At 39.2% G+C, this 14,174-nt stretch overlaps 1 protein-coding gene across 1 annotated transcript in view; it reads right to left on the reverse strand.

Moving 5' to 3' along the window:
• Window positions 1-1,335: 1,335 nt before the first annotated feature.
• The window catches only part of grm8a (glutamate receptor, metabotropic 8a), a 175,892-nt gene continuing 163,053 nt past the window's right edge, over window positions 1,336-14,174 (reverse strand). Inside the window, exons 11-13 of the mRNA XM_029494909.1 lie at window positions 3,424-3,564; window positions 3,057-3,166; window positions 1,336-1,403 (exon numbers count right to left, since the gene is read on the reverse strand). Of these exons, the coding sequence (XP_029350769.1) occupies window positions 1,391-1,403; window positions 3,057-3,166; window positions 3,424-3,564 (264 nt within the window). The 3' untranslated portion in view covers window positions 1,336-1,390. The remainder of the gene's footprint in view (window positions 1,404-3,056; window positions 3,167-3,423; window positions 3,565-14,174) is intronic.

Here is a 14,174-nt window from a genome sequence, read left to right on the forward strand (position 1 = left end):
TGTAAACAGTGGGATTTGTCCTTTCATTTTGGCCTGAGCATCATTGATTGATATTCTCTAACAAGAACAGATACAGCACACGGATGCAGTTGACTGTTTCTTTCTTAGCTCATGTGATTTTGAAGGTTGGATGTTGAGTGGATTGTTGCAGGTGTACTGAGAGGAGAATTCTGTCCTTTGCTCTGGTATTTATCTCTTTCTGTCTCATTCACTCTCTCAATCTCCCTCCCAGCAGGGATGGGTTCCTCTTATTAACTTCTGTTTTCTGAGGGGAGATAGAGTTGAAAAGGATGGCAGAAGAGCATTTAATAGATATAAACACATTAATAAATACACCCAACTGTACATTACTGGAAATATGTGTTTTGGGGCTTATATGTCCGTGAGATCTGTTTGAAACCTTTAAATGTCATATAAAGTGTGACCACATAACTAAAGAAAAGCAGAACTTTCAGAATAGTAAACTCAAAACTGTTGTTTACATGGTGAAATAACAGCTGTGACTGAAATTTAATCTGAAAAAGTCATCTCTCCACAAGCTCCCCATTTTTCAAAAGCATGACCACCAATCTACACATTTGCAAAACATTCCTTTATTATAAATAAATCTCCTTTTTGTATAAAAACTGGCATGCTTCAACCATGGCATTTTACAGGTTCACAACCCAAGGCGACAACCTGGTTAGCCAAGACAGCAGGAGGAAACACACTCATCTCATTATGCAAGGGCGATCCATCAGACAACGGTGAGACAAGAATAAAAAAATCGTCACAACCACAAAAATACTTACAAGTAGAGAAGAACAACAAACATGTTTGAGTCTCATAGATTTTCTCTTACATTTGTCTTTTTAAATATCTTTTAAAATGCAATCTGTTAAATCTCTTTCCCAGCCCCACCTCTGCCCTTTTAGATATAATGTCTACATGGTTTCCGAGTATTTTTTCTTAAAATTTTCCGTTTTATGATTTTTTTTTTTGGTTTTTTTTCTTAATTTTTGTAGCTTTTAATAGTTATTCTCTCCATCACATTGTCCTATGGCATGTCTTTTTTTAATGATGTCTTTTTTTTTTTCTTTTTTTTTTTAACAGGGAAGTTCATGGTAGGACCAATGAGCTGTGAGCAGCAGGAAAGCAGGCACACTGACTGGCTGTTTATGTGGTCCCAACTCTCTGTGGTTTGATGCGCAACAATACAAAATGTCTCATGCTTGGATTCCATTGGGCACTCGGTCTGTTTGCCAGTTCTCCAGCCAATAGGCTTGGAATTACGGCTTCTTCTTTTGGTCGGCCCCGCCCCCAAGACTCGCCCCCTCTCCTGTCCATCCCCATTCTCCATCTTCTGTGGTCCCTTCAGATGGCATGATTGTTGTAGCTGACATATGTCGTCTTAGTTGATGAAGCTGCGTGAAAGTGAAAAATAGGGTGGTGGAATGTGGAGAAAGGAGCGAAGGTAGAGGAAAAAGTGATAGTTGTGAGTAAGACCAATGAGGAACAGAGTGAATATGAACAATTTGGATGAAACGCAAAAGAAAAAAGACAGATCGGAGGAATGGAGTGGAAAAGAGGGAAAGAAACAGAAGAAAGCAGTTGAGAGCAGATTTTGCTAAAGACGCTCACGTAACCGTGTCACATCTACAGTCCACCTGAGTTGTTGGGGCTTTTTGTCAAACCCATTACGTCTTGTGTCCCCTGCAGCATTCCATGGTAAATGTCAATGTTTTTGCAGTAACCGCAGGACTCTAACTGAGCTATTGTTATACTCTGATGCTTTCATAAAACCCTTTCATTATTGTTTGTTTCTGCCTTTCACCTGTTTCGCCATGACACTGCTGGAATATTGGGGGGGAAAAAAAAAAACATATATATATATATATATATATATATATACACACACACACACATACACACACAAAAAAATACATAAAATACCAAAGAAATTAGCATTAGGGCATGCAATGTTTTTCCATTTATTTCAGACTTAAAAATGTTTGTATTGATATTTTCAGAGGAGCACTCTTAAGCAAAATGTCATATGATGAGAAAAACTATAAACTCTGAACCTTTTTACACTGTATGAATCATTTTTGCCTGGATCATACGGCATAAACTTCAAACTTTCTGCAAAGTGAAGTATGTAAAGAGATGACTAAGCAGTTTAACGGCTGGCTAAATGATTGAACTGTGACCTTTTCCCTTTTATGGAAAGTGTTGACAGAAGAACATTGTTTATCCTCGCATGTCTGAATCCTTCTTGGATAAAGACTTCCTACAGGCATATTATACACAGAAATACGTCACGGCTTAGACGAGAAATATGTTCATTTGGTTAAATGCACTACACATGCACACAAAAAGAGCAGACTGATAGGAGACTCACAGGAAAGCTTGCACGTGCATATACAGATGGCATCATGCAAGCACACACATGCAGTCGCACTGTGCTGTCATTTCATCTGCATTGCTGACACAAGAGAAAGCTCAACACAAAATGGTGCTTTGAAGTGGATGTAACAGGACTTCACTGTCAGAGCTCAGCGAAAACACAGCATGCTATCTAAGAACTGTCAATTGTGCAGCTGTTTGTGCCATGCAAATAAAGTCACACGTAAAAATTTATGTTACACTTTAAATGAAAGCAAACCAAAAGCTTAATTTGAAATCTTCATTTGCACATAGAGCTACACAATGGAAACATTTGTTTGGTTTATTTCCTTGGATAGTTCTATAACAAGCGATTTGACAAAAAATTGGCCATATTACATATATTAGGCTGACGTATATTAGGATTAGGATATTAGGACATTATGATCAAATCCATGACTCTAATGTGTGTGCTAAGTGTATGTTTCCTATATATATTTGCATATATCATGAAAGATTAGTCTTCCTTTTTTTCATTAATTATCAGAGGTGAACCTCTTATGAATGTACCCTTTGTTAGTCTGAAAGCTAGTTAGTACACTTGAGCATTATCAGTTTAGTTGTATATCTTCAAGATATATATTTTATTAATTTGTTATATGTGTAATTATAAAATTTTGGTGTTCTCTTACTCACTGTTGGTCTCCATGCTCTCACATAGCTCAGTCTTCACCTCTCCATTGGGCCGGTCTCCTCCCTTCTGGGTCAGTTTTCCTGACATGGTGGCAGCTGTCACGATTGCCTGTATAATCACACATTTATAATGAGTGTTAATATGATGTAGGTCTATTCACATCCTGGCATCACTCTAAGTCTATGGACTTAGTTTTATCTAAGTCCATAGACTTGCTAGATTTTTGATTCTCATTTCAAGTCCTATTTAGCATCAGATAAAATACCAAATCAATCCAATTATATTATATTATATCCAAAGATATTATGGAAAATGTCATAAACCAGACTGATGCGTTTCACTCCACACATTCGTGCCCTGCTCACCTTGAAGCTGCGTTTTCGTTTGGGTACGTTCTGCTCAGGGTGGAAGAGGATGATGTAGACCTTGGGCATGTAGAGCATCCCCAGAGACACAGAGGCAGACAGGCTAAGGGAGATAGTCAAGGTGGTGGTTTGGATATACATCTACAATGAGAGAGAGAGAGAGAGAGAGAGAGCTGTCAGAGATGGTCTGTGTAAAGCTGCAGAATATTTCTTATGAGAGGAAAGAAGAGGAAGACAGATTGGAAGTGAGGAAGTATAGAATCATCTAACGAGTAAAATTAGCAGTAGATTTGTGTAGAGAAAGTTAGTCTGACATGTAGACAGGTAGAATAATACTACTACATCTCCTCTGTGGCTGCAGAGTTAATCTCTTCCTTTAAGTATATGACAACATTCTTAGTATTTTTTGGCAGAAGGAAATAAATCAAATCAAATTTATTTATAGTGGCAAATCCTAACAAAGTTACATCAAGGCACTTCACACACAGAGCAGTTCTAGACTAAACTCTTTATGGAGTTGTTAAAGAGATTCAACATATCCCTCCAAGAGCAAGCATCCGGTGACAGGGGCAGGAAAAAACTTCCTTTAAGAGGTAGAAACCTCAGAACCAGAGCCAGAACCAGTGGAGCCATCTGCCTGCACTGGTTGAGTTGAGAGGGAGAAAGACAAAGCTGTTGAGCTGAAGTTGTTCACACACACAAACACTTTCACACAATCAGACAGTATAGTTGACAAAATGGCAGCCACTACAGGCAACTGTGTCCTGAAAACCCGACAAAATTACTATTTTAGCAGACTGTTCGGCCTCAGCCGAGCAGGTTGGAGCACAGTCAAAATAAACCAGAAGAAAGTGGAGCAGATGCACACTGCAGTGGACTGTGAACTACAGTCTTCAGGTCCTGAGTGAGTAGTTCGGAGAAGGACAGATGTAATAACAGACTTCACATACACTGACCAGGGCTGGCAAGCTCTCAACTCATGCAGGCTATCAGGCAAGCATTGTCTCTGGGATATGAAGCAAAAGAGAGTGAGTGAGGAAGTACTGTAAGAATGGAGGGCAAAAGACAGGAAGGAAGAGCGAAGTGTGGAATGAGAAGAAAAGGAGGGGAAGAAACAAAAACTTCATCTATGTAACGCAGCAAAAAATAAGGAGAGGAGGACAACATGTGGCCAAGTACGGGTGAGAGTGAGAGAACAGACACTCTGCCGGCTCTGCGTTGTCAGAAAGTGCAAAGGAATGCTGATTGAGGCGAGGTTGATAACTAGAGCCTGACAAGACGATGAAAGTAGAACAGAGAGACAGAGACAGTGGCATCACACTTTCAGCAGGCCAGCTGCAAAAACGACAGCAGTGCTGCGTATTTGTCATTGATGGTTTTATTTTTATTTATGAATAAAAAATAATTGCTGCTAAACCCCAGGGTACAGATTGAAAGTTAATGTAGTATAAAAGCCCTGCTTCATATGAGTCCTGCACAACTGATTCCCTATATATTTAACTGCTTGTTAGAAAGTTCAGTGACAGTCCTCACAGTGACATCTATCATTTAAACACCCAAACACTGCTGGATATCTGATACTATGGAAATAGATGCCAGCATGAAAAAAATATTGTGCCATTTGTGAAATATTGGAGTTTAGGAATTAATATTAGAAATAAATAGATAAATAAATAAATAGGTTATGAGTTCAGAATTCAGTGCCAGCCCTTAGCTACCTTCTTATGAATGTCTTCAACCAGAACAGAAAATTAATGGTTTTATGTTCTTGAACAAAAGTGTCTGGAGTAATATATCCTTCATTAAAAGCTCAACAAAGCTTGACTGGACCTCCTGACTCTTGCCTCAGAAAGAGCTCAATGGCAAATAGGACTGAGTATTTCACAAGGATACAATAAGTCCAATGAATTTGAACTTTTAAGAGATTAAAATATCTGAATTATCCCTCATGAATGGGTGAGAAATCATAATTCTCTACTTAGCAGTACTACAAATTTAACACAGATATAATGAACCTAAACCTAGTCCTTAACACTGAACCCAAGTCTGGACCGGAGAGTGTTGTTAAAATTGCCTTCGTCTTAAAGTCTCAGACTCAAATTGGCCCTCACAAATTCTATAAGGGAAGAAGAAAACACCCACCTTGCCGGAGGTGTAAATTGATAACATTGACAGTAGCCAAAGGCAGAGGGATGTGTGTAGCCAATAACTGGAGGCAAATGGGCACATTCACATTTCAGTATGTAGGTGTGTTGCATTTATCAGGCCTTCATTTCAATGCATATATGTTCGCACTACCCCAAAGTCACATAGGAATAGTGTAATAACAGAACATGAAAATTTAACATGGAAAATTACACACAAGGTCATCCATCATTTTACATGACAATGTGTGGCAGCGTCACAGTGTGTTTCAGGGCTAAAGAGCTCCGCCTGCAGCACCCTCCAGGGTCTGATAGCAGTTTACATGCCATAGCCATGTGTTCACTTCCAACTCAGCCACAAGATAGCACATATGCGCGTGCACACACAAAAACAGCAACAAATGCAGTGTTACATAGGTCTGAGAGAGGCCAGCAGTTCATTGAAAAAATGAGAGGAAACTGTGGAAAATGTTGATCCATCTGGACACATTGCTTCTTTTTTTTTTTTATAATTTTTTCTGCCAACAAATTGGAATTCAACCGAAATGCACCGATAGAAGGACGAGCAAGTGGCTGTATCAGAGAGGAACAGATGGAGATGCAAAACCATTGTAATTTTTTTTTTTTTTTAGAGAGAATGAAACAGATATACAAAAACAAACAATAAAAGAGTGTCAATGAAGAGATGAAGGAAAATAAAAAAAACCTAGGCTACAGAAGGGAAACAGAAGAAAGGAGAACGATTCCCCTGAGTGGTGAACTTGCTCTTATCGAAACAGCAGTAAGTCTCCTGATATCTGCTTCCATTACACCCAGGCCTTTGGTCCAAAGCTGGGCTTCCAGCAGTTATTTACAAAGACAGGTGTGTGCGCACACACAAATATGTTCAGAGAAGACAGCTCTCCTCAGCCTTGTTGTCCACAGCTGATGATAGCAAATGTGTGCAACAGACGAGCACTCTATTATTCCAACTCACACTCAGAGAGCAGCCGTTCAACTACATATGTGGCTGCATACAATGCCTTCTCTTAAGGTTTAAAACATTTACACACACGGACAAACAGAGGCATAGAGTGGAGGCTGATGGGTTTTTAAACACTTGGGGAGGGAAAAAGATAAAAAGGGAAAGAAGACAGGAAAAAGGTAGACTACTTCTTTGTTTTGTGTGGCCCTTCCTTTGGGTCCTGTGGCTAAAGGAATGAATGCTGTAGTTGAGTTGCTGTCCTGTGTCAGTGACTAATGTTGCAGAAGTGAAATTAGCAGTGCTGTACTGATAACACGGGAGTGTTGTTATTGTGTTTTCCAGGGGACTTGTTATATATTGTGTTCATGAGAAAACTACTCATGGATAGACTTCCATCTACTGAACTCTCTTATTTTTCAATTAAAGCTCATGTTTTTTTGTTTTTTTTTACAGGGTTGATTATCATTTTTCACCACTGAAATCACAAACTTACACTGTTATTTTCCCAAGAAACTATTTATCATATTGAATGTATTTGCTAAAAAAAAAAAAAAAAACCCACTATTCCCCAGATTTTTGTTTCCAAACATACTGTATCACACTGACTTTACAATGACCATATCACAGACTTCAGTGCTGCTCTATTTCGTACCCAGGAGGCTACAAGCAACCAGATATTTCGCCAGATAGTTTGTGAAAGGGATTGTTTTTAATCTAGATCAAGATTGAGCCACAGTGCAAATAGCATAGTTGAAGCCAATTTGATGATCCCTCACCTCCCAGACAGGAGATGGTTGTTTTGGTTGGTTGTCAAGGCAACAGCAGCACATGAAGAGCAGAGGTGACCAGGTAGCCAGGCTCATATTTGGACAGAAGAAGGAGGAGAGAAACTGGCCAGGTACGTGCAGGTGGCGGTGAGACAATACGACTTCTTTCACTTCCAAATATTTTCCTGGCTTTTACTTTTTGGCTTGTTTTCATTTGTGACCATGGGAAAAGCAGGACCCATTGGTCTGAAACTCACAACACTATCTGAAAAGCTTAATGAATGTGATGTGTACATTGCAGTGAGCATCGCTGCTGAATGAGAGTTACCAATGCTGGATGTCATTCCTGGGCCATTCATCTATGAGCCCTGTGCAGTGAGAGCTGTTATCTTTTCACAGCACACCCGTGCGATATTCGGATCGTGACAGCTAATGTTGATGGCTATCCCGGGTTGATTTGGCTGCTCGATAATTTACACTCAACTCAAACATACAGCATACAAGGACTGCCAGTCAACTACATTCTCCATGAAATCTGATTCTCTGATACTGATAAGTGCAACATATGTCATACACTTTCAGTTTAGCCCTCTACAGTGTGTTGTATTTATTTAAAAATGAGCACAGCTATGGAGTGTTTTGGACTTCTGAAATCACATAAGCAACACTGTTTGGCTTTCAGAGGATATACAGTCACTGCCAAAAATGCCACTCTCAGTAATTCTAATGATTTAGTTTAATCACTGACTTTAAAACCAGATTGCCTGGGTCCAACCGAGAGATGATGTAACAAAATTGTCAACATTTGAAGTGGCCTAATGATGTGCGTGTGAATATGCATGTGTCTCGTACAGAGACGCATGCATTCACACTAATTCTGACTTAGAAAGTACATGAGGAGAGAAATACACACATACACACAAATCCCGGCTTCTCAGACTTCATGAACCGAGACATGAAACATGCTCAATCATTACACTGCTTCTGTGATTATTGCAGCTCCTTTCATATGTAGCATAGAGCAAGAGATGAGTGTTGAAATCAAAGCTCTGGCCAGCTACATAGTCAACTTTGCAATAGCAGGGGGGGAGGAGGGAACAGAAATAATAGCTGGGGGCTTCAGAAGGTACAAGAACTATCCACTGAGCTGGCCACTCGAGAAAAAGAGGAAGAAAGAGAGAGACAGATAAAGTGAATATGAAAGACAGCATGGGTAAGCTGGAGAGAGAACAAACGAGGAAGTAAGAAGGACGACAGGAGGACAAGATATGAGGAAAAACATTTGAGAGAACAATCATATGCTAACAAGGAGTGGAAGAAGATGGAGAAATAAAGATGTGATGAAGAATAAGATGCAGTGTTGACAAAGCAGTGCAGAAGGATGGTGAATGAACTGAGGATCAAAGTTCTGAAGCACTTTTAGTCACGGGAATGTTTGAGGTACAAAGAAAATTTCACCTGTGGGACAGATGGAAGGCCTCACGTTTTAAATTAAAACAACCAAGAATTATTTTGTTTTTCTGTGTGTTGCTAAATGTCTAGTTCCCCGTTGTGACTTGGTGGCAAGGCTGTACACAGTGTGGAATCATTGAAAGCATAATATTTGCATAAAAATTATTTTCAGTGATGTCCCTGGAAATAGACAAGACATCTCAGCCACAGAGAAAGACCCTAATAAAATCATATTTCAAACAGCAGGATTGATTGGTGAACACTGATCAGCAGTGGCACAGCATCAAACTGCTGCTCATTGACATTGTGTTAAAACAGTACTCAACCCTCTGAGTCACAGATATATTGTCGAGCATCACTTCTTTCGCTTTGTTTCATTTGAAATAAAGTACTGACGACCATTTTGTTTCATGTCGGAAGTAAGATGAGGGTCACAGAAAAGAAGAGATTAGAAAATAAAAATTGGGGTGATGGATGTCTCCCTTCTTTCCATCTCTCCATTTGTTCTACTGTATTCCTTCACTTCTGCCCGGACTTTCTGTTGATTGATTGGCACTGCTCTGTACCTCAACTACCATGCATGCTCTCTGGATTGTTTTTCTTCTTTCCTCACCTTCCTGCCTCTTCATGTCTTCCTCATCTTTCTGTCTTTCCATTGTTTAGCATCTCCCAGTCACATTTTTTTCCTTCTCCATTTCATCTGTGCATCATTTAGCATGCTGCTGTCTCTGCATGCTGATAATGAGTATACATGTCCTTGATAGGTTCATATCCCAACCAAACCTTTTATGAGTGGAGTAACATTTCAAACCGCCTGAGGGTCCTCGACTGACTTCTGCTGCCATTTTGTGTCAAACCCTTTTGTGTGTATGTATGTCTGTGCATCTAAATGATGCCCTTTTTCTCCCTGCTCACGCCACGCGATCACTAATCATTTTAATCACCTGAGCCATGGGAGGGAAAAATGGAAGCAAACCAATGTCTGCCATTTCCAAACATTCAGGATAATTGGCTCTATTTCATCCAATTTTTTTGTTGATAGAACAAGTAAATATATTAATAAATAAATGGAATGCTAATAATAGGGGAAACAAATTTGGTCAAATATCTTAAAAACATCAGATCAACTGTGTTATGATGACTGGACGACATTTAAGGTCAGTGAGTCGGAGCCATAATGTTTCATAAGGTGTATAGTTTCCTGAAATTCTTGTATGGAAAGCGTAATTTTCTGCAAAAAGTCAAACCGTTGATTAATCTGGTGTCAGAAGCATTCCGTTGGTGATGCAGTTTGTTTGCCTAAAATGATTTTGACAAATGGGGAAACTGTAGCATTCAGCTGCCTGATCGATAGTGTAAGTTCATCAGTCAGTCACATTTGTTTGCAGGGCTGCCCACACTGTTCTGGTTCAGCCAAAAACAGCTCGGTTAGATAAAGGAAATGACTGGCTCTTGCATGCTCCCTAGCACTCCACTTCACAAAATTGCCATGTTAATAGTCACTATATTTACAGGCTTCTACTACAACGTCTACAAATATTTACGGATGGATTTTGCTGTGCCAGTGTGACGAGGGCTTTATATGTGTCTCAGTGAGTCGGTCTTCAAAGTTTGCAGCAGTTTTGTTTGATCGTGTGCTCAGACCAGTTCAAACGCAAGATGTTTCAAGCATAGGGCAAAGATTTTGATCTGCAGCTCTTCACTCCAAACTCAGAAACACTTAAGTTGTTGTGTTGGATGTAGGAAACTTAAAAAAAAAAAAAAACAAAACCAAACCCAAAACCCTTCCACTTCACTGACAGGAAAACACAAAGCAAAGCAAAAGGCATTTAAGATTTCCATCTTTTACTTTTATTTATTTATTTGCTTGTTGGGACCTGAATCTAATTTTACGTTTCATTTACTCCATGCTCTTCTCCAGAGAAACTTTCAATAGACAGTAAAATGCATCACCACTCATGGATCACCACAATTTTAAGATGCTTAGCAACACAGCCGCATAGAGGACGACAATTGACAAATGAGAACTGCCACTCTTTGTTTGTAGCTAGGCCACTTTTACTATCTGATAATGTCTTTGTGTTTACATTTCGTGAAGATACTGAGATAATATCCCGGTTTTGTTTGATACAAAAAAAAAACAAACAAACAAAAACAAAAGTATATTACAACAACTTATTGAAGCAGAAGAACTCGCCATTGTACTATTTAACTAAAACATGGTTGATATTGGAATATAAATCTTTCTGTTTAAGATATAAAACCATAGATAAGGAATGTATTCAATCCATATTATGTAGCCTACACAAAGTTTGTTGCTGCTGAATCTTGTTATCAATGTTTTTACCCAACTACAGAAAAAAGTGACAGAGCAGACTGTTGCAAAATAACTTCAAACCCATCAATTCATTGGTACAACTACATAGCAAGTGTTCAATTCAAACCACAAGCCATTAGAGGCAGGAGGATATTATTTAGCGAGATGTTCAGATTACATAGGTGTTTTGGGTTATTTTTTTAAAGTGAAGCTTCACTCATCCAGAACACGTGGCATGTCATTTTGATGAAAAACTATAAAAAAAGACAAAAAGCACTGAGGAAGGATTCCCCACTACAATATTTTACCTTTATGTCAGTGGAGCTTAATTGGAGTCAAGAGTCGCCATTTTTGTGCGTCACGGAAGAGTGTTTCATAAAATAATGCAATAATGCTGTCTTACATCAGTTTGTTGGTGGGTTTCTTACTGACTTGCAGATCTGTGTGAGGTTGGGCCAGTGCTGTCAGGTCAAACAGACTTTAAGCTGTGCAGAGCAGATTTATTGTAATGCATACTGTGAGAGTGGCCCTGTCGTGAAACTCACTCTCTCCTACTCTCCTCGCTGACATTACTGTGGTCCCACTGTGCACTGCACCAACCAATTAAAATGCCCAGCAAGGACTTATATAGTGTGTCATCAGTCAAAAAACTGCTGTCCAAATTGTAGGGGGAAAAAAATTTGTCACACCTCAAGCATGTAAAATGGGAGTAATTGCAGGTCTCCTCTTCTGTTACAGATGCTAAACATGCCACTTTATCCAGGTGACTTTATGCAGTCCTTGAAGAAAATGATAAAAAACATTTTCCCCTCAGTAATAGAGGCGCACTACATAATCCCAAATCTCTTTTGTAATACTCATGAAATTAATGCAAGAAATTGAAATCCCAGTAATTAAATCATCGCATTCCTGTGACCCATTTAAGGAAACACGTGGACTCATATCAATCCACTTATTTTTAGATTTTTGTTCAGAGAAGTCTACTTCAGCCTCATTTCAAAATTCCAATGCCAGGAGAAGGAAATGACACCGACCCTAAGTGCCTTACAGGAGTCATCAGGATATTGTTGCTATGTTTTAATTATGTTGTGGTCACATTGGCCAGTTTTTTCAAACTGAATAATATGGTTGGAACAGGTGATAATCTGCAGCCCACTAAGAAAAGCATTGGTCGACTTTGCCCTGGCTGGAGACAGGGCAGATTATGTAAATTTTCGGGAGTTGCTTGTGGTTTTAACAGCGTGCAAAAGTGAAGTGAAAAACTGTCAGAAATTATTTAACTAGAAGAAAAAAGTATGAGCTTTCGGCTTGTAACTATGGTGACATACAGGAAAACGCTGAATAATAAAAGTCTATATTTTTTTGCTTTTCTTTGTCATTCTTTTGCAGAAAAGCTTCATCTTTGGTCATCATGGCAACAAAAATGACTTGTGTTTAGTCATACATACACACACAGCTTATCTTTATATTGAGCAGGAACAACAAAGAGATGTACACAGACCCACACACACATGCACAGAGAGAAACACACCACATGAATTATTAGAAGTGTGAAGCTTTCTCTGGTGACACACTAAATTTGTCTCCCTATACTTCTGTGACCTGGCTATATACAATTTTTATTCATGTGGGCGTACTAAGTGGATAAAAAAAAATTCAAATTTCACAGTACCTCACAACTCTTAGTTGACCAGATTTTTACTCCTGATTCAGTCTTCTGCTGCCTAATAGAGCACCAAAACCCCCCAAGCTAAGTATTTTCTCTTCTTTGCCAAAAATCTGATTCCAAGTTATTGCACCTGCACAGCAACAGCTTGAAAGGCAAGCTTTGAATCACTCTCGGGTTCAGTATCGCAGTATTATTAAATCTGGGCAACTGCAATGGCTTAATAGATCAATTTTCAATGTTTGTATTTTTGCCTAAATTATAATCGTCACACTCAGTAAATATGATACAATTTACAAGAGGATGGATTCTTCTCATGTTTTACTGATTCTGATAATTGTCACAACAATAAAACCTCTTGAATCTTGAATGGAGGAGCACAGTTGCCTTAATGATTGTGAAGTGGATGGTTTGTATCCATTAGATAGTTGTGTCTTTTGTTAATTGGCTTTCAAGAGATGAAGGAGTGTTTCTCAAGGAGGTGGACCAACGGTGAACCCAACGGCCATTCGCTGCCAAAGAGACGCCAGTAGCACTATCAAGCAAGCCATCGTGGAGAAGTGGCTAGACAGCAGCACATATGCCAGCCCATGTGATGTTTGCCTAAAGGCATAGAAAAGCACCTGAGAGCACAAGAAAAGCTCTGTCTGGCCAGAGAAGAAAACAAATGTAACGTCTGGTGGACACCAAGTACTTGTCGTCACCAGGCTAATGTCATCCCTGCAGCAAAGCATGATGGTGCCATCATTAAAACGGTTGTAAAATGGTAAAAGCAGAGGGACAGGGAGATGGATCAGTATTCAGAGAAGGGTGAAGACAGCCAAACACAGAGTGCTGCTTGAGGAAAACCTGCTCCAGAGTGAAAGTGATGGTTCATCTTTCAGTAGGACAATGACCTGAAGCATACAGCCAAGAAAACTTTGGCACATGCGTGAGGGGTCCGGCCAAAGCCCAGAGTGAAACCCCATGGGACATCTGTGGGGAGACCTGAAGATGGTGTTTTACAGATTGTACCAATCCCATCTGACAGAGAGGATTTGAGAGGATAATGGGATAAACTGCCTAAATCCAGGTGTGCAAATCTTGTCGACACTTACTCATCAAGATGAGGAACTTTAGTTGTTGCCAAAGGGGTTTCAATAAAGTACCTAAATACCTTCAATGAAGAGTCTAAATATTTTTTGGAAGTGATCGATTTCGGTTTTGATCTTTATAAACATGCAAAATTTCAAGACAGATGTTTTCACTTTATATAGTTGAGCTTACAGTTTATTCATTTGGACATCATCTAAAAGTCAGGAGGCTGAATATGTTCTTGAGCCATGGTTTGTAAATATTGAAATAATGCTACAGTGGCGGTAAAAAACAAAAACAAAAAAACAAAACAAAATCAAAACTACAGAGTAAGCAACGGCATATATGAAATTTGGTATTTTGAGTT

Source organism: Echeneis naucrates, chromosome 23 (genome assembly GCF_900963305.1).
Source record: "Echeneis naucrates chromosome 23, fEcheNa1.1, whole genome shotgun sequence".
In the NCBI taxonomy this organism is placed as follows: Eukaryota; Metazoa; Chordata; class Actinopteri; order Carangiformes; family Echeneidae; genus Echeneis; species Echeneis naucrates.